Here is an 18,228-nt window from a genome sequence, read left to right as displayed (position 1 = left end):
GGGTCTCGTGCTGCAGCCAAAGGACCAACGCCAGCAGCCGGGAAGCAACACACAGGAAAAAAATGGACACGCATGTACATTTACAGTTAAACCGTCTCTGAGGAGAGAAAACAGTGCCTGTGGTTAAACTAAAAGGACAAACCCAATGACAAGCCCAGGATGTGTCAGGCCTTGGGAGACTGTATCGGTTACCTATCGATGATATAATTGATTTTTTCCCAACATGAACAGATAAGGAGCTGCACCAGCCAGGACGGCCTGAGATGCTGTGTGAGGACATCACGCTACAGGCTGTTCAGTTTTCTCTGTGGTAGTTGGCGGGCTGGGAAGGTACTGGGCACCCAGTGCTTTCCTCCAGCATCATCTGCAGCCTGAGGAGCAATGGCACATCCCACTGCACCTTCCTGACCTGCCTCCCAAACCCAGGGATTACATGTAAAAGCAGTCCCACAGGGAGCTCATGCTGGTTTGCTGCAGGATACTGTGCCAGGGTGGGGACACCGTGGGTACCCCGAGGTGCCACAGACCTGCTGCCCAGCCTGCAGCCAGCTCAGCCCCAGAGCAGTGCCAGCAGGTTCTGGCCTCACACATGTCTCCTGGGAATGGCTGTTCTGTTGCTAATGCTGATGCTTTGCTGCCAGCTGGGTGCAAGCAGGAATTATTCCTCCCAGCCAGGGGCTGGGGTTCTCCTGCACCCTGCAGCAAGGTCCTCCATGGGATGCAGCTCTCCCCCATCCACTGTGGACCAGGGAGCACTGATGTCCTTACACCATTTGGTGACAGCCAGTGCCTGGCTGGGAGCCCTGCAAACCCCAGGTCCTGTGTGAGAAGCTGGCAGAGCCCACCTGGGGGTGCTGCTCTGGGCCCCTCCAACAGCGCGCCCCAGCTGCTCTGTGGCTCAGGCCACAGCATCGTGCCTCGGTGACAGGTGGGACCATCCCTGTCTGTCACTGGGGCTGTGGGGCACACCAGGACTCCACAGACAATGTCTGCTCTGCAGGGAGCGTTGGGGATCCCCTTCATATCACCAGCACGTCTGTGATCGCAAGACAGGGGTGAAGCAATTGCTGCACTGGAGGGAAGCCTGATTTGAGGTGAGCGGGCATTCTGTGCAGGATGTGATCCCAGCGTGGCATCCTCCCCCCAACACCATGCCGGCAGCCGAGAGGCCCACGGGGAGCAGCGAGAAGGAAGACTTCAAAAAGCAAGTAAACTTAGGAGGGGAAAATCTGAACAGAAGTTAAAAGCTTGTTTCCCTCTGCAAGGAAAGCTCTTAAAGAAATCAAAGCTCTTTAAATGCTCTGACTCAAGTGACAAAAACAATTTAGACAACAAAAGGCTCCCGGTTTGCTTTTCCTCTCCTGGATGGGGATCACCGAACAGATCTATTTAAATGATAATTTGTGGGGGAGAAACCCTCTCCAAACCCTCTTGAATTAGATTTTCTCCTTCTTAAGTTAATGCGTAGTGCTTTAATGGAGACTGGCTTTGAGGAGCTGAGGACACCCCAGTGGCTCCTCTGGGCTCCTCAGCCTCCCCCTGTGGGTGTAGAGCCCACCCGAGCCAGAGGCAGCTGCAGAGGAGCAGTCGCCCGGTGCCCACGGCGCTGCCTCTTGCCGGCAGCCAGTCTGGCCCAGGGGCACACGATTCCCGAGCGGCAGCTCCCGGCGTGGAGCCCCAGTCCAGGAGGCGCCCGGAGCCCGCGGGGTTGGAGGGGCAGCTAGGACTCCTCGCTGTCCTCCTCGCCCCTGCGCCCCGCGTACAGCGCTGCCAGCTGCCGGAAACGTGGTCCCCAGCCCCCCAGGTAGGAGAAGTCCTGCTCTGAGCCGCTGGACCAGGTGTTGATGGAGCTCAGGGAGGGCACTGGGGAGTCCGAGCCCTCGAAGGCATAGGTCTGGAATGAGTCATAGGGCGGCACAGAGAGGTCCTCATCTGCCTGCTCCACCTTCCTGCAGATATAGTCTCTGAACACAGAGAAGTCCAGGTCTGGGCTCTGCACCCACTGCGGGAGGGCATGGAGCTCGGAGGCTGGGTTTCTGCCCAGGCCACCCTCTCCTGGCCCCCCACCTCCATCACCAGCTTTGATCTCACTGAAGTCGTAGAGGCTGCGCAGGGCTGACATGTCATAGGCCTCTGTGTCCTGCTCACCACCCCCTTCATCGTTGTATTTGATGACATTGTCCCTCATGTCCTCGTCATCCTCAGAGGTCAGGTGGCTTTTGTGGTGTCGCTTCAGCGTGAGGATCAGAAGGACCAGCACTGGGAAAGGAAGAGACAGTCAGATGGGTGCAGAGTCTCAGGGAAGCTGTGCTCCTGCAGGGTGAGGACAAGCCCTGCTTGGTGGCAGGTGTGGAGGCACAGCACCTCCCGGCACTGGGAGCCCTGCCGGGATGCCAGACGGTTCCCATCAGCCAGGCTCATCAAGCGGCAGCCGTGCCATGTACTGGCTTGGAGGGAGGTTTGCCCGGGCCCCAGGGCAGACTGGGAGCTTCCTTTGCCAGAAGCGTGACCACCAGGAAGCGATGGATAAACACACAGCTGGGCAGACAAACGGATGGGTTCTGCAGAAGATGAGTAGGAAAAGGGGGTGCATGACTCACAGTAGCAGCCAAATGTTGGGTGGGTGAATGTGGAGCAGATGGCACAGAGCCTGAGCAGCGAGCTGCAGCTGTGTCCTGGATCATCATCCATTCAGCCCATCACCTTTAAAGCATCGATGTGCACTTTATTCGTTTGGGCAATTAGGCAGAAATTTGTTTGCACTGCGTTGGAAAATGAAACCAGTGTAAAGTGCACCCTGTGGGAAAGGGTTTTCTGAACAGAGATGCAGCGGTAGCCAGGGAGTGGAGCTGTGCCAAGGAGAGGAGACCTCACCAAACAATGCACTGGCTCCTGCAGGTGTCTGGACAGCCCTTAGAGCCAGCCAGGAGCCAGCCCTGGGGCCAGAGAGGGCGCTCAGCAGCTGCATCCATCAACTGTCCTGCACTAAACCTGAGGGCACTGCAACACCCCTCGCTCAGAGCCCCTTCCCACACAAGCGCACACTCCCCGTGCCCAGTGAAGCTGTGCCAGTGTGTCAGTGGCAGGCAGCAGCATTCCCAGGTACAGGTCCTGACCTGGGCAGCACTCTGCTTTGACTGCAGCCCAGCTCTGCGTCCTGCCCACACACTCACACATGCTCTAACGCTGACCTTTTCAGGTAAGAGCACACCTGTGTGCCCCACACCTGCCATCCCTGCCCACATGCTGGGAGCACACTACCCCCCCCCCCATCTGCTGTGAGACGCCTGCTGTCGGTACAGCATGGCAGCTGGCAAGCAGCTCTTGGCTCCTGCCTGTCCAGGCAGGGAGCGAGCCAGCAGCTCTCCAGGCTCTGCTGGGCAGCATCACACCTGCCTGGCACGGGGAGCTCTGCTCTGGCTGCCGTGTGGAGCCCAGCATGCAGGAGCTGTGGCAAACATGGGAGCTTCCCCACTGGTTCCCCCCAGCAGGGGCTGAGGTTCGTGCCCCCATGCTGCAGCTACCAGGGAGGAGACCGAGGCAGAGGAGCCTGTTCTGTGCCCACAGCACTGTGCTCAAGCACCTGCCTGCACACATTCATGTGATGCTGATGGAGCGGAGCTGGGACAGGACAGGAAGGACCTGGGGGACAGGCAGGCACTCACCAACCAGAATGAGGACACAGACCAGCAGCGCGATGAGGGCGCCGGGGCTCAGCGTGGCTGACACGACGTAGGCTGTGCTGTTGCAGGACTGGATGGCCCCGTTGCTGTCGCAGCCACAGACACGGATGGTCAGAGTCCCTGTGCTGCTCAGGGCTGGGGGGCCACTGTCCACCACCAGAATGGGGAGCAGGTACACATCCTGCTCCTGGCGATTGAAGCCCACTCTCTGTGTGTGCACCGCTGCCGTGTTGTCTGCAGGGAACAAGCAAAACCGCAGCAAAGTCACCCCCACATCAGCCTGCAGGACCTGCCATGAACTCCTCCGTGCTCTGGATGAACAACAGCTATTCCTGCACCACCTCCAGCAGCTATCCTGAGAGAGCCTAGGGCCTCCCCTTCCTCCATCTCATGGACCCAGCTCATGGCTCCCTGGCACGGCAGCCCCTCTGCAGTCTGAGTGCCTGAACATGGCCAGCTCCACTCCAGCACGTTCCCCTTTGCCAGCAGCACCTCAGGGCCAGCCTGGCATCTCCTTTGTCACCTCATGGGAGTGGGTCTGGCACAGGAGCAGCAGCACATGATTGTCTGAACCACGCTGACAAACAATGCAGGTGGCACAGAGAGAGGGGAAAAACTTCCAAAAGACCCTCTGAGAGTGGCACAGAGTCAGAATCAGGATAAAAATCAATTGCTGACATGTACACAAGAACAAGACAGGGTCTGCAGGTGGCACTGAGATTGCAAGAGCAGACACTGCTTCCAAAGCCAAGAGCCATGGGTGAATGGTCCTGTCTCAGCCAGAGGGCCAGATACCCCAATGATTCTCTGTAACTCCTGAAGGAGCAGGCAGAGCTCCTTCCAAGCTTCCCAGCCAAGTCAGGCATCCTCCTCCCCATCTGCTTACACCCTGCTGCTTCAGGGGCTCAGCTGGCACAGCACAACTCGTTAAGATCCCATTAACACAGCCACTTCATGGGACCCTCCAGGGCCCTGGTGCCAGTGATGAACCCAAGGAGCAGCTGCTGCCGACCAGGAGCAGGGAGGGAGGGCAGGGGCAGGGACTGACACTGGGATTGACTCGCTGCTCAGGGGTGCTGCAGGCTGCCAGCCAGCAGCAGCATGGGCAGGATGGGGCTGAACAGCAGGTGACAATTGCAGCCAGGTGTCACACGCTGCTGCCGACTGTCTGCAGTCTTTATCTAATAAACCACAGATTGGCCCACTCACAGCAAGGTGCTGCTGTCTACGGACCCTCCTCATCAGACCTGATTTCTGCCAGACCATCCCCTTTCTCTAGGAATCAGCTTTTCCACTGGAAAAGACATCTACTGCAACTCTGGCCCTTGGGCTGCTGCCACCACGGACATTGCTGTATGGATTGGGTGCTGCAGGAGAGCACATGGGGCACAGTGGGGACAGGAGGAGAGCCAGGATGCAGGCATGCACTGAGTGCAGGATGGGGAAGATCCACTGGTCAGCCAGGAAGGAGATCCCAGAGGCACTGCATGGCAACTGGGGCACAGCACAGCACAGTCTCCTGTCCTGCAGGACACCTGCCACTGTGGCTGAGACTCCTGGAGCAGCACGTGGCAACTGGGCAGAGGTGTCAGGAGGAACAGGAGGCTGAACGAAGTGTGGTGGCAGCAACATCTGAGAGCTGCCTGTGGCCTACCAAGGATGAGCTAGGAAAAAAACCTATTGTTATGCTAATCGTTTGCACAAAGGTAATGAGATCTCATTTGGTGCTGCTCCCCCCTCCTTGCTGCAGCATAGCAGGGAGATATAAATAATGTTAATGGCACCATCTCAGCAAGAGGCCAGGACTAACTCCTAGCTAGCCCAGCTAAAAGTAAGCCTCAGACACCTGGATCAAGTGGAGATAAAACCACAGGACAAAAAGGACAGACCAAAGTGCTGTAAGAGAGCAAGGCTCTGGCCACAGCCCAGGAAGGTCACCTTTGCTGTCACTGTCACACCAGTCAGGTCACCAGCCTGTGATTGGGGTCAGATCCTGGCTCAGAGGATCCCCGAGGACACAGCCCTGCACCTCCACTGCAGCTCAGTGCAACCCTCACCCGGGGCTGATGGAACACAGTGCTTGGGAACTCTCCCAGCTGCTCTTCAGCACTGTGTAAAAGCAGGGGTAGCACCAAACCTCTCTGGAAATGCAGCAGGAGGCTGGCAACTCCCTTCTGTTTACAGCCAGCTCCAGCTCCTGTTAGCGACCTGCGACAAGGCATGCTGTATTTTTAGAAACAGTCTCTAGAAATCAAGGGGAACTGCACATACAAGTGGCAGAGCAGCAGGCACCAACCTCAGCTCAACCCAGACAGCTCAGGCAGCCTGGCACCACTGAAAAAGAAATATTGCCACCCACCAAGTCAAAATAAAGAAGCTGGTACTTAAATCTAACAGCAGCATGACAGGCAGGTCTGCTCAGAGAAACCTCGTCTCAGGAAGGGGCTGAGAGTTTGCCCCATGACCCAAAACTTGATGCAAGGGAGTAACAAAAATCACAACTACAAACACTATTTTAAACATCATGAAACTATGTTTTCTCTCCTGAACAGGGTGACAGGTGCTCTTCCTCCAGGAGGGAGATCCACAGAAATTTCACATGTACACCAATGAAACTGCTCACCAAGGCTAGACAGCCAGAGCCCAGCCTGGCAGGGACCACCTACCTCTAGCACCAAAATGGCTCTACCACCTGCCCATTACCCCCTGCTCCCCACCACCACGAGCTCTTCTGTTGGGTTGTTACTCACAGACTTCTGTGTTCCCCTCTGAGATACTCCAAAAGAAGCAGTGCTGCTGCCATATGATTGTAGTCCTTTTTATCACAGATCTGGGAAAATTTTGCCCTGATTGTGGAACATGTATGCTGGAAAATGCATCCAAAGCAACCTCCTATAAAACAATTGTCGTTCCTCTTGGTGCCGTTGTTTCTTTACATGTAGCTGACCCATGGCAGCTGCTTTGGGATGTGTTTTGGTGCAGATTTGTTTGCATTGGCACAGCCCAGGCAGCCCTGGCCTCGCAGCCCTCGTGTCTCTTCCTCCGCAGCAGCTTCCTGCCAAATCCATTTCTGGGGTGATGAGCTGAGGAGCAGAGCTTCTCAGGAGCAGCCCTGGAATGTGAGCAGACATTAATCCACAGCTTTCCTGAACAGACGAGTCTGGGTCTCCACACTTGGTTTCCTGCCCAGTCCCTGCAAAGCTGCAACTTCTGCTGCAGTCACACCATTCCAAAGGCTGTGCTGAGTGTCCTCTGATGCCCCAACCCAAGCCTTCTATTACCATTGCCTTCTTGCTGCACGAATTGACATTTTCTCCATAGGTTTCCTCTGTCACCCTCTCTCTGATCACGCAGACGTTATCCTGTGTTACATCACATCACCTTGTGTGGCAGGGCAGGAGGTGGCCCCTCTGTCCACCTGAGGAGCAGGTAGGTCACCGGACAAGGCAGGAACTGATGTGAGCTGAGCACACAGACACTCATCAATACTGCCCTAAGAGGAAAGTTTAGAAGTGCAGTACACTCTGGTGGGTAGCTTAACGTCACTAGGAGTAATAAAATAATTAAGTCTCCCAGACTCCCTCTCCAAAGAGGCTCTTGGCAGCCTCAAAGACAGAACTAATAAATCCTTCTCATAACTCAATCTCAAACAGCGCTAGAAGAGCAGGAGGGATTTTGATGTCCCTTCCCTCTCCCACACTCACAGGGCCCTGTGAGCATCTGTCTTCCCCTTCTCCAGCAGCTGCTCTGCTGTACCCGAGCCTCGGAACACCGGCTCTGGGAAGGAGCACCCAGCATCCGGCTGGGCCTGCGGGCACACTGCTGCCGGAGCTGCCTGAAGGGAGCAGACCTTCTCCAGTCCCAGCTGGTGCAGCTGGTAGAAGAAACGTCCTGTTTTTCCTTTTTGCCTCTTCCTTCTCGCGAGTTCTCTGGGTACCAGGCCACAGCACCACTGCTGCTCCTTCGCTGTTTGCTCAGCCCCGAGGAGATTTGATGCTCTTTTACACGCACACCCCATCCCTGCCCAGGTCAAATGAGCATCTGCACTGCTTGTGCTGAGAGGGGCATCCCTGTGGGGCTGGAGGAGGCTTCCTCTATCCTCAGGCAATCCTCAAATCCTAACATTGTGTTTTTGATTGTTAGGGTTTTCAGATCTTCTATCACCCATTACACGCTCTTAATGAGACCTGCAGAGAGTTCAGACATCTGCTTGCTGAGCCCTTGAGCCCTGGAGTCAGTAGCTCCATGTGTCACTCCACATTACCTAGCACTCCTTCCAGGTTGTCAGGCTTGAATGCTTTCTACCATCCCTTCCAACGCAATTAGCATTTCTTGGAGAACACGATTTCAGGTTTTAATTGCCTTTGATCCTGCTGTAATCAATTTTCTCAGGCCAGAAAGACCCAGCAAAAGGCGAGTTAGGAAGCAGAGGATGGCGAATGCCTTTGGAATGGCACCAGTTGGATCTTAATGTGGTCAGCTTCTTTAATTCAATATCTTCCTTTAGTCACTCCATATGATGGGCATCGTCTTCCTGGATCATTGCTGTTGTTACCACAGGTGACATTTATTCCTTGTCTGAGGAATCAGGAAGTGTGTGAGTGCTCCCTCAGAAGAGAAAACGCATGGAGAGACACCCATAGGCAGTAGTGCTGTTTCCAAAAGCCCAATTCTTGCAAACCACCTGTAACTCAGCTATGTGGTCACCTGCAGGGACACCCTTGGTTCTTGTGTCTCCAACCTGGAGCACCAGAGCCAGCTTAGCTCTGTGTGCCACACCCAGGAACCCCGGAGGGAGCCTTGACACTGCTGGCAGCTCACAGCCCCCCAGGCTCCCCCAAGCAGCCCCACCATGCCAGGTGCTCCTGCCTTGCCAAACTGCAACAGGAGTGCTCCTGAGTGGGTGCTGGTCCCCACCCTGTTGAGAACAAGTCACTTCCCGAGGTGGCTTTCTGGCGCCATGAAGGAGCCAAGTGAGGTAGGTGCAAAGCAAAAGAGAGGATTTAAGCAAGAGCTTAGCGAATCCATCTGTGCTGACATCCATCAGTGTCACTCCTTGGCTGCAAAAGCAATATTTATAAATCACGTTTCAAAACTGGCTACAAATTTGTACAAAGAAACAGATGGGCTGGTGGTAGCAGTTTGTCACCACTGATATTTATACAGGGGAGTAGAGACAAGTGCAAGAGGGGTGAATGCAGGAGAGGCAAGCAATGGGGGAACACAAGGAAGGATGCAGCAAGGACACCTGGGAGAGCAGGGGCAAAGGTGAGTGTACTCAGGGCACTCAATGGACTGGAGAAGGGGGCAGAAATCAAAGGGAGGGAGATGGCACCAAGGCATCCTGTTAGAAATGAGGGGTGCCTCCATCTGCACAGGCAGCCACCTCCGCTTGCTGGGGAAGACAGCACTGCTCAGCAATTGGGAGGGTCTCCAAACACTCTGGGAATAACCCTGCAGCAACAACATTTGTTTTCCAAGAGCAGGAGGCGGGAGGTGATGCCAGCTTTTACTCATTTTATGCAGTGTTACACCACACAAAAATCTCGAGGGATCGTTTAGCACAAAGAATTACCCTGTGCCACAAGAGCCTCATCCCACTCAAGAGAGCAGCAGCTCCAGAGGAGATGGTGGCACACGTGTCCTGCTTCTACTGCACTGCCAGCTCTTGGGCCACTGCTGGTGGACCCCCACACAGAGCCGAGGAGCCAAGCAGCCCCCGCTAAGCCCCATACACCCCCAGCCACGTGCCCTGCCAGACGAGCAAAACAGTGCTGGTGGCTCTGGGATGGCAACCTGGCCATGGCAGACATGCTGGCCCAGAGCTGGGAGCCTCATGAGGGTCTGGGCAGGGATGGACACCCAGGTGTAGCTCAGCATGTTCAAGCACATTTTCGTAAGGTCCTTCAAAGAAAGTGGGAGAAGTTAATTGCTGAGTGTGGGGCAAAATCTTGCTGAGGATTAAAGCCTGTTTACGTCATAAGAAGCAAAGGTCTTCTGAACAGCTGCCCGGGAGCAGAGGGGGAGGGACTCAGGCCAGGGACAGCTGTACTACTCAGGACACAAAGCAATATCCAGCCTGGCTACCATCACATCTGAAGCTTTTCTATTTTGACTATCCCTAATAATGCTGAACCAAACTGAGCAAGCAGGATCTTACGTCAGCAGAAGACTCCTTTGATAAGCTCAGAACAAACTAAACCAGGCTTTTGATGGATAAAGCTGCAAAAGCAGAGAAAGAAAATGGTTTCAAAAGTAAACCAAAACCAAAGAAGAATTTCAATGTGGTCTGCTGGCCCCTGTGACAAGCATATGCACATGTGGCTGGAGAAGGTCCCAGTACCTGCAGGGGACCCTGCTGTACCTACTGTTACAATGAGCACCTTAATTCACCCTAAACACGAGTCAAAAATAAGAAGCATCCTGGTAACTACTCTTCTGGATTGTTACTATCCATACAAGTGCAGCCTGACCTGGCAGCCTGCAAAGCCCAACAGCAGCCAGGCTCAGCCAGCAGAACCTGCATGGCAACCCATCGCTCACAGCAGCGTTGAGTCACCCAGGATGAGCCACTGAGCCCAGGGATGCAGAGAACCCCAGCTCTGCTTGGCTGTACATCCCAAAGGAGAGGATGAGCCTCAGGAAACACAGGAACTGCACCCCAGAGGCACCACCTCACAGGGAATCAGGCTCTGCAGGCTGTGTCCCAGAGAACCCACCATGGCTGTGGGCTGGCTGCAGCATGGCCCCACTGCCTCCCAGGGCTCTTGAGCTGTTCCCATTTGTCAGGGGCACAGGGCTGGCCATCCACATGGCAGCCCCAAGATGATCCATGCTCCAGGATTTACCTTGGAGAGGGATAAATCATAATGCTCAAAATGGGAGTGTGTTCATCTATAAATCCACATCATCTCTTTCCCTGCAGGCAGGTTGGAGATTTCCCATCAAGAAAGGGACTGAGAGCCCTGAAAATACCAGAGGCTTAACCAGACAGCATAAGAGGAGCTTTGTAGCTGCTTGCAGCAAGGAATAAAGCTGGCAGAGCCTCCTTGAGGAAGTCCCACCATTTCAGGTCGACAAGAAGCTCTGCGACATGCCCGAAGCACCCAGAGCTGGCACAGAGACACCATAACCCATCTCCCTCTCCAGGGCCAGAGGTGCTGCTCAGCCTGAGGGATGCTGGGCCAAGGGTACAGCAGGACTTACCCTGGATATCCAGCAAAGAGAAATGGTGGTTGTTGGTGGCCTCAGGCGCCAGCGTGAAGTAGAAACGGTGGCCGCTCTGAGGCTCATCCCGGTCCACAACACTGATTGTCTGGATCAGCTGTGGGGAGAAGGCAGAGGTGAGCACCAGTGCTGCCTCCAAAGCCTCTCCCAGGGTCCCACGTGCAGGGTCCAGCCAGTGGCATCGCCGGCTGTGGCCACAGAGAGGGACGAGCCTTCGACCCTGCAGACAGGCTCAGTGGGACCAGCAGTGACTCCCGGTGTGACAGGGGCTGCACAGGAAGACTTGGGCAGAAGGGGACAGATGGGCAGGCTGGCACTGGTCCAGAGCACTGCCTGCAGCCCAAGACCAGGGCTGGGGGACACTCGCTACCTGGCCTGGCTTGGCATCCTCACACACAGCAGCTTCATAGGGGGTGGCGAGCTCAGGTGGATTGTCATTGACGTCCAGGATACGGATACGGAGAGAGGCCCTGGACACCTGGGAGTGATTATCTGAAACAGAAAGAGAAGCAGAGCTTCAGGACAAAGCACCAACTGCTGCTATCAGGGAGCAAACCCCCTCATCCCCATCTGTCCAGAGGCCATCATGGCTGCTGCCAGCTCCAAGGGTCACACAGCACTGCGCCACTGCCTGCCTGTGGCACAGACTGTCTACAGGACAGCAGCACCTGCAGAGCATGGTTCAGCCTCACTACACCCTGTAAAAGAAGCCCAACCACTGGGCTGTGTGCCAAGGACTCCTGAAACACCACCTGATCTACCCCTGGAAAACTGGAGCAGCCCAAAGCTAGTGCCAGCCATAAGGGTCAGCCATCCACTGGTGAGGATCTGTGCTGCAGCAAAACAGCATCAAGATGGGACAGAAAACTTGGATGTGAAATCACCCCCTGACCAGGATCCTGATCCATAGGTGCTCGAGACTGGCAGCAACATCTGAGGTCTGAGAAACAGAGCTGGGGATATGAAACAGCTGTGATGAACTAAGGGCACAGGTTGGTGGTGAGATCTGTCCCTCCACCTCTGCTGTGCCCAGGTGACCCAGGATCAAATATGCCCCATTGAGGCATGAGGCTCTTGCCCAGGGTTTTTATTGCCATCAGCAGCTTGAACTTAAACACAGCACCATCTGCCAGCTGGCATGAGGGGGTCACACAGTAAGATTGAGGGCAGCCCTCTGACTCTGGCTCTCACCAGCCCAGCTTCCCACAGGCAGTGGTCCTGGGGACCCCCCCTCCCTTGGGGTTCCCTCTGCTCATGGGATAGGGCAGCATTTACACCTCCACTCACTGCAGCATCACTGAGCTGCACACACACTGCTGAGGGACACGGAGCCCGTGCCATAGGATTATAAATCACTCTGGAGGGCCTGATGTTTGCTGAAGCACCTCATATATCTCCAGAAATGAGAACTCTCTCTTACTCCATCTCCTTTGTTTTACCCAGAGGCTGCACCTGTGACAGAACTAATGCTTCTCTTCACGCTCAGGCAGGAGTTCTGCTGCCTGTTTGTCTATAACATTAATACTGGCCCCAACAGATCAGGTGGGGGAGGACCCAGGGGAGAGGAGATTTAGCGCTGCTCCATAATTAGCCAGGAATCTAAGCCCCCTCCCCAGAGCTGCCTTCACCCGGTTCTCACGTTATCACTCCCTCTCACCCAGACCAGCTGCTCTGGTGATTAGATAGTTGTTTTTGGGGGAGGGAGGCAGAAGTCGTGACTAAAAGCCTGGAACTATGTGTTATTTTAAAAGGCATATTGGTGCAGTGAAATAAACTGCAACTGCTTGCAGGAAGAGAGAAAGCGGGAGGCAGCGGGGTGAGAAGGGAGCCCGGGGAGGCGGCGGGGTGCGCGCTTGATGCCCACAAAGGAGCGGAAAGAAAAAGGGTTCAGTTCCTGCTAGAAGGAGGATGACAGCATTTCATCACCCCCTCCTCAGCCCACAGGAAGATGGATAACCATCCCCGCTGCTCAGCTCTGGAGCAAGCAGGGACTGCTAAGAGAAAGACAAGGAAAGGCAGAAAGAGAGGAGAGAAAGTAGAGCCTGCAGGGAGGAAGAACCCAGGACCCCAGTGCTTCCCCTTCTTAACTGTAACCCAGAGGACGAGTCCCTCCCTTAGTGCCCCACAGTATGGGAGCCAGCTGTGAGCAGGAGCCAACCACAGTGCTGCCGAACCCTCCCCAGGACCTGTTGGGATCATGCGTGCCGGGTCTGGACATCCAGGTGACCCTGAGCAAAGCAGCTTCTCTTCGAGACCACCTCCCACAGCCCCCTGAGGAGGGACATGATCAGCGTGTTCAGAGCCGGGCAGAAGCACGGGGCTGTGCTCTCTCCCAGCTCCAGCCGCGGCTGCCGGCAGCGCTTTGAGCCACGCACGCGAGCGGGGTCACGCACCCGCCTCGGCACAGAGCTGGGGACCCGCACCGACCCCCTCCCGAGCCAGGCCTCACGTCCTGCATCCCTGGGCGCAGCTCAGAGACAGTGACCTTTCTAAATGCACCCTGTCATACAAAAGCTCTCCTCTTGCCCCTTCAAAAAGTGCTGAAGCCTGAGGCTCATGCTCACTCCTGCCTCAGTGACGGGGTCAAAATTTGACGTGTCCAGGAACATCAAGGTTAGAAAGGCAACTGCTGCACTCTTGTCTACCTTTCCAGTGAGGCACACATCAGCTTCTTTTTATTTTGGCTGTACAATGTATATTTGAAGGTTTCTCAATACTTTATCAACTTCCCTCTTCCTCTGAGCCAGTACCTGGATTTACCAGTGGAAAAAATGAAAAACGGTTGGATGTATTTGAAAAAAGTTATCTTCAAAATATCTGAAATGTATTTCCTGTAACAGTGCCATAAAAACTGATATTATGATGGTCAGAAGTGCGATTAAGATTGTTGGAGCACATCTGCGATGAAAGGCACAAAGCACTCAACTAACACAGGATTGACATCTGCGAGGTCAGAAACTCTGGCCTGTGCTTTCTCTACCTGTGGGCACGCACCCAAAATTCCCCAGCACAGGAACAAAGGCTCAGCAGGCAGATCCCAGAGCCAGAAGGAGAAGCAGAGGGTGGATGAGGCTGTGGCGTGGGTGCTGCAGGCACCTGCCCTCTCAGGGCTCTGTGAGCAGCACCTGGCTCGTGGTTGGGGTGAGGGCAGCACGTGCTGGCTGAGGGCAACAGGAAGGGAAAAAAGCCATCTTCCATTGCAGCGTCTCTCCTCGGTATTCCAGCTCAGCTGACTGACATGCAAATTAGTTTAATTATTTCTTCTTCTAAAATAAATTATATTTTGCAGTGGCTGCAATATGTTGTGTCAGGCAAAATTACATTCAATATTTTTAAACTAATTGATGTCAGCCTTGAGAAAACCTGATTGACAGCAGCGAGAAAGCTAGGCTGCTACCTAAACTCTTTCCTAAATTAAAATTAAACATGCCATTTTTCTGCATTTCCTTCAGGAGTTGGAAGGCTATTAATCTGAAAAGACTGAGGAAAGAGACATGGAAAATACACAGAACAAGAGGGAGATGCTGGAAGCACAGCCGTGCAGTATGGGAGCTCCAGGCTGGTGACTGGCAGCTGCCTTTGCCAACAGGGGAGGAATTATTTCAGAGCCACTGGAGCTGCCGTGTGTGGGGGACGGAGCTCTGCCCAGTGCTTCCACACTGCTGCATCTGTGGCTGCCTCAACACAGCCACCAGTGTGGCTCAGGGCATGCCAGCCAGACACCCCTGCCCCGGTGCCACGTGGCAGAACAGGCAGGGCTGGGACAGGACTGGCAGGGATGGGACAGGCAGTGCCAGGATTCTGGAGCATGAGATGGTCACAGTCCTGCTGCACGGTGACACTCAGGCCAAGAGTCAAATGCTCCAGGGGAATCTTTATCCACATCCCAGGGTATTTCCTTATTTAATTAATCATGTAAGTAAGTAATCTGAACAGGATGATATTCTCCTCTTAAATATTCAGATGCAAAACACCAACTTGCCCTCTCCCTGAGTCGCAGACAGCTGGGTGCTCACAGGACTGACACCGAGCAGCCTTTGGCAACTGCTCAGCAATGCTGTAGCTCTGCAGCAGCAGCTCCCAGGGATGGATGACAGTGCTTGGTCACTCCTGCTGTGGCAGGAAAGGAGGGGACTTGTGGTTTCTGTTGTGCCAGGAACCAGCCCTTACTCCTCCAGACCCTCACACAATCTCACAATAAAGCACTTTGCATATTTACACCCAAACCTCTCCTGTGGAGCTCCAAATCCAGCACATGCCATTTGCCTTCCTCCCCACACACCCAAAAGTGCTCAGCAGCTTCTCTGGGTCTGAGGAGAGCCCAGGAGACCGTGGGCTGCCACATGCAACTGGAGCACCTGGAGCAGCCCAGCTCAGGGACACTGCTGGGGACAGCATCCAACCCGCTCTTCTGTGTCAAGACCAAATTGGTACAATACTGAATTCAAAATTTTTACATTAGTAAGGAAGTCAGAAGAGGCAGGAGTGGAATTTATTCCTCACTATCTCAGCAAATTGGGAGAACAAAATGCAGAACAGAAGACTGGGATGTGCCACTCTGCTCTCCAGCCCTGATGCCACAGCTCTGGGGCACAGGGTGTGTTTGTAGCTGTTGGTGCAGCTCCTGCCTGCAATCCCGAGTGCTGTGCCAAGGACAGAGCAGGGGCATGCCAGGGGTATGACTCGTCTGACAGGTGGCTGTTTCAGAGACTGGAGCTGAAAACGTGGCTCCCAGCTGAGGGGAAGCAAAGTGGAAGCAGCAGTTAAGCCAAGTAACATATAAATGGCTCTCACCTCTCCTGAGTCCTGCCCAAACTCAGCAGCATGAGAGTCATTAAACTGCATCCAAACACAATGCTCTGATTAAAGCCAGTCTCCAGCAGGAAGATTTATCATCTCAATTACCAGCAGTGGACACAGCAGTCAAGGCCTCATCATTTTACATGAGCAAAGAGGAAAACAGGAAGAGAATCACTAATATTAGCCCAAGGAAGGTAAACAGCTTGCGAGGGAGATGAAGATTTATCTGTGGGAATGCTTGGCCTGGTCCCAGGCTAGATTAGCTGAACAGCCCCCATGCTTCCTGCTGGCTGCCACGCTGCGAGGCCAAACACTCTGCCAGTCCCTGGCCAGCCAAGGCAGCTCCTGGCTGGGGTGGCAGAGCTGTCCCTTGCTCCTCATGCCAGCAGTGAGAAGCCCAGACAGCTCATGGGCACAGCTGGGCACCTTCTGCAGCTTTTCTTACTGCTGTCAGGGGCAAAAACACTCTGATACCCGCAGGTGGGACACACCCTGGACATGGTCTGTGCTGCAGCAGCAGCGGGTGCCAGACAGGGCTCTGCAGGGTGGGGGCACAGCTCCTGTTTGGAGCTGCTCGAGCCCCACAGGCTGTCTGTGGGAACAAGTGCTGCCAGTGGGGCTGGCTGACCTTCAGTGGTCAAATCCTGCCCAGGACAGCCCCACCAGCAGACCAGGAGGGCAGCTTGAGGAGGCCACAGGGATGCCACATCTTGTTGTGACACGCTCCAGGCCAAGTGACTGGTGCCATGGGAATCAAGCGGGCCCTGGCACCATAGGAATACAGTGGGTACAGTTTCCCACCAGTCCCAATGAGCTGAGGCACCAGGCACAATCCTGGGCAGCAGGACTCCCACTTCTTGGGTTTGTTCCATTTCTCCTGCCAAGTTTGCATCTCACTGAGGAAAGAGAATATATGACCACTTGCCTCTGGTGGAGTTGGTGATGTCCAACTGTGGCATCCAGCTGCACCCCATATGCCCATGGTGAGCATCACAGAGCCCTGCCAGCACCCCTGGCCCAGACACTTGTGTGCCAGGAACTGCACTGCTGGATTTGCTGATGCCAGTGTGGAGGCTCCCAGCTGCCCTGCATTCCACGCTCCCACTGCCATGGCTGATCCCACTGCGCGTCAGGCACATCCCAACAGCCGCTGCACATCCCCGCTCTGAAACCCCTCCATCACTCAGAAGGCTGTACCTTTACAACTGCCCTTTCTGCCAGAGGATTCAGACATAAATTGTACTTTAAATTCAATATCAGTCATTAATATTTCATGATTACAAAACGTTAAGGATAATGTCACTGGGAAGAATGTCTGGGCAGTTAAAACGGATGAGTCAGAGCTCACCATGGGAGAAGTCAGAGCACTGAAGAGTCTCCCTGGCTTTTGAAGCGATCCAGCCTGACAGGCTTCCCTGCCAGAGGGGAGCTGCAGCATTTACTGACTTGTTCTAAAATCCTAGCTATAGCGTGTAAATATTGTCCTTCTGATTCTTGTCACCTCACGTTTCCTGTGGATGCTGAGTTGTGCTGCAATGCCGCCATCCCCTCCTCCCTGCAGAGCCTCCCCATGGAGCCCCCAGCACGGGCCACAGCTCGGCTATGGGCTGCCCTCCCTGTGATGTGATCAGGCAGGGCTCACAACAGTGCCACAGCCAGACAGTGCAGGGGTCACTCCTGTCATCCAGCACAGAGCGAGACTGGGATGCACCACGGAGCCAGAGATATCCGCTCAGGGCAGTGGGGGTCTGGCCAGGGCCACTGACCTCTCCTCTCCTGGGCCATGGGGCCTATACCCTTGCCCAGCCAGAGTGGGTGGCAGGATCTGACCTCTGGGACCCAAGTTAGGCCTTGACCTGATTCCTTGAACATGAACAGCAGCTTCAACACTCAAGAATGAGCAAAGAAACACTCACAGCAAAGCCCGGGAAAGACTCCTGCCCACAGACAGACAGGCCTTGGCACCTGTCAGCAGGGGTAAGGAGGTGCTCTGCAGCCACAGCAGCTCCCTGGTACCCCACTTGCAGGGCAGAGGCAGAGCACAGCAGGGCCCAGGCTACCCTGGTGACTTGCACATCCAAAATACGGAAAATTCTGAAGAATATGGCAATGCCTTTCTGTTTCCCAGCATTGTGCCTGGGACATTCTGCTTCCACAGTCCCTTCCCCCTGCTGCAGTGCCAGGACCTCCCATCCATTCCTTCTGTACCAAGCCTGCACCTCCCCAAGCACACAGAAGGCATCCAGAGCTACAAACCCAGGTGCAGGTACAATCTGTGAGTCCCAAACACTGAGAGCTCTGGCAGAAGTGAGTGCTGACAGTCCCCCAGTGCCACAGGGCTCCAGCTGCCAGGACATCCACGCAGGGCCCATGACTGATCTGGGGAAGGCAGGTGATGTGAGCACAGCCCCCCGGGAGCCCCCAGTGCTGCTCAGCAGGTGTGAGTGCAGGCAGTGAGCTGCGCAGGGATGACTGGCAGAGATGGTGCAGAGATAACACAAATTTGATTAGTGTTCAT

The 18,228-nt window shown here is 54.8% G+C and overlaps 1 protein-coding gene across 1 annotated transcript in view; it reads right to left on the bottom strand.

Moving 5' to 3' along the window:
* Positions 1 to 1,720: 1,720 nt before the first annotated feature.
* Positions 1,721 to 18,228, bottom strand: part of CDH22 (cadherin 22) — a gene marked incomplete at both ends in the record, with an annotated part of 49,454 nt that continues 32,946 nt past the window's right edge. The window contains 4 exons of the mRNA XM_082293014.1: positions 1,721 to 2,259; positions 3,666 to 3,917; positions 10,890 to 11,007; positions 11,281 to 11,402. Of these exons, the coding sequence (XP_082149140.1) occupies positions 1,721 to 2,259; positions 3,666 to 3,917; positions 10,890 to 11,007; positions 11,281 to 11,402 (1,031 nt within the window). The remainder of the gene's footprint in view (positions 2,260 to 3,665; positions 3,918 to 10,889; positions 11,008 to 11,280; positions 11,403 to 18,228) is intronic.

Source organism: Coloeus monedula, assembly GCF_965178545.1.
Source record: "Coloeus monedula genome assembly, chromosome: 17".
Taxonomy (NCBI): domain Eukaryota; kingdom Metazoa; phylum Chordata; class Aves; order Passeriformes; family Corvidae; genus Coloeus; species Coloeus monedula.
This window is presented reverse-complemented; position numbering and strand designations above follow the sequence as displayed.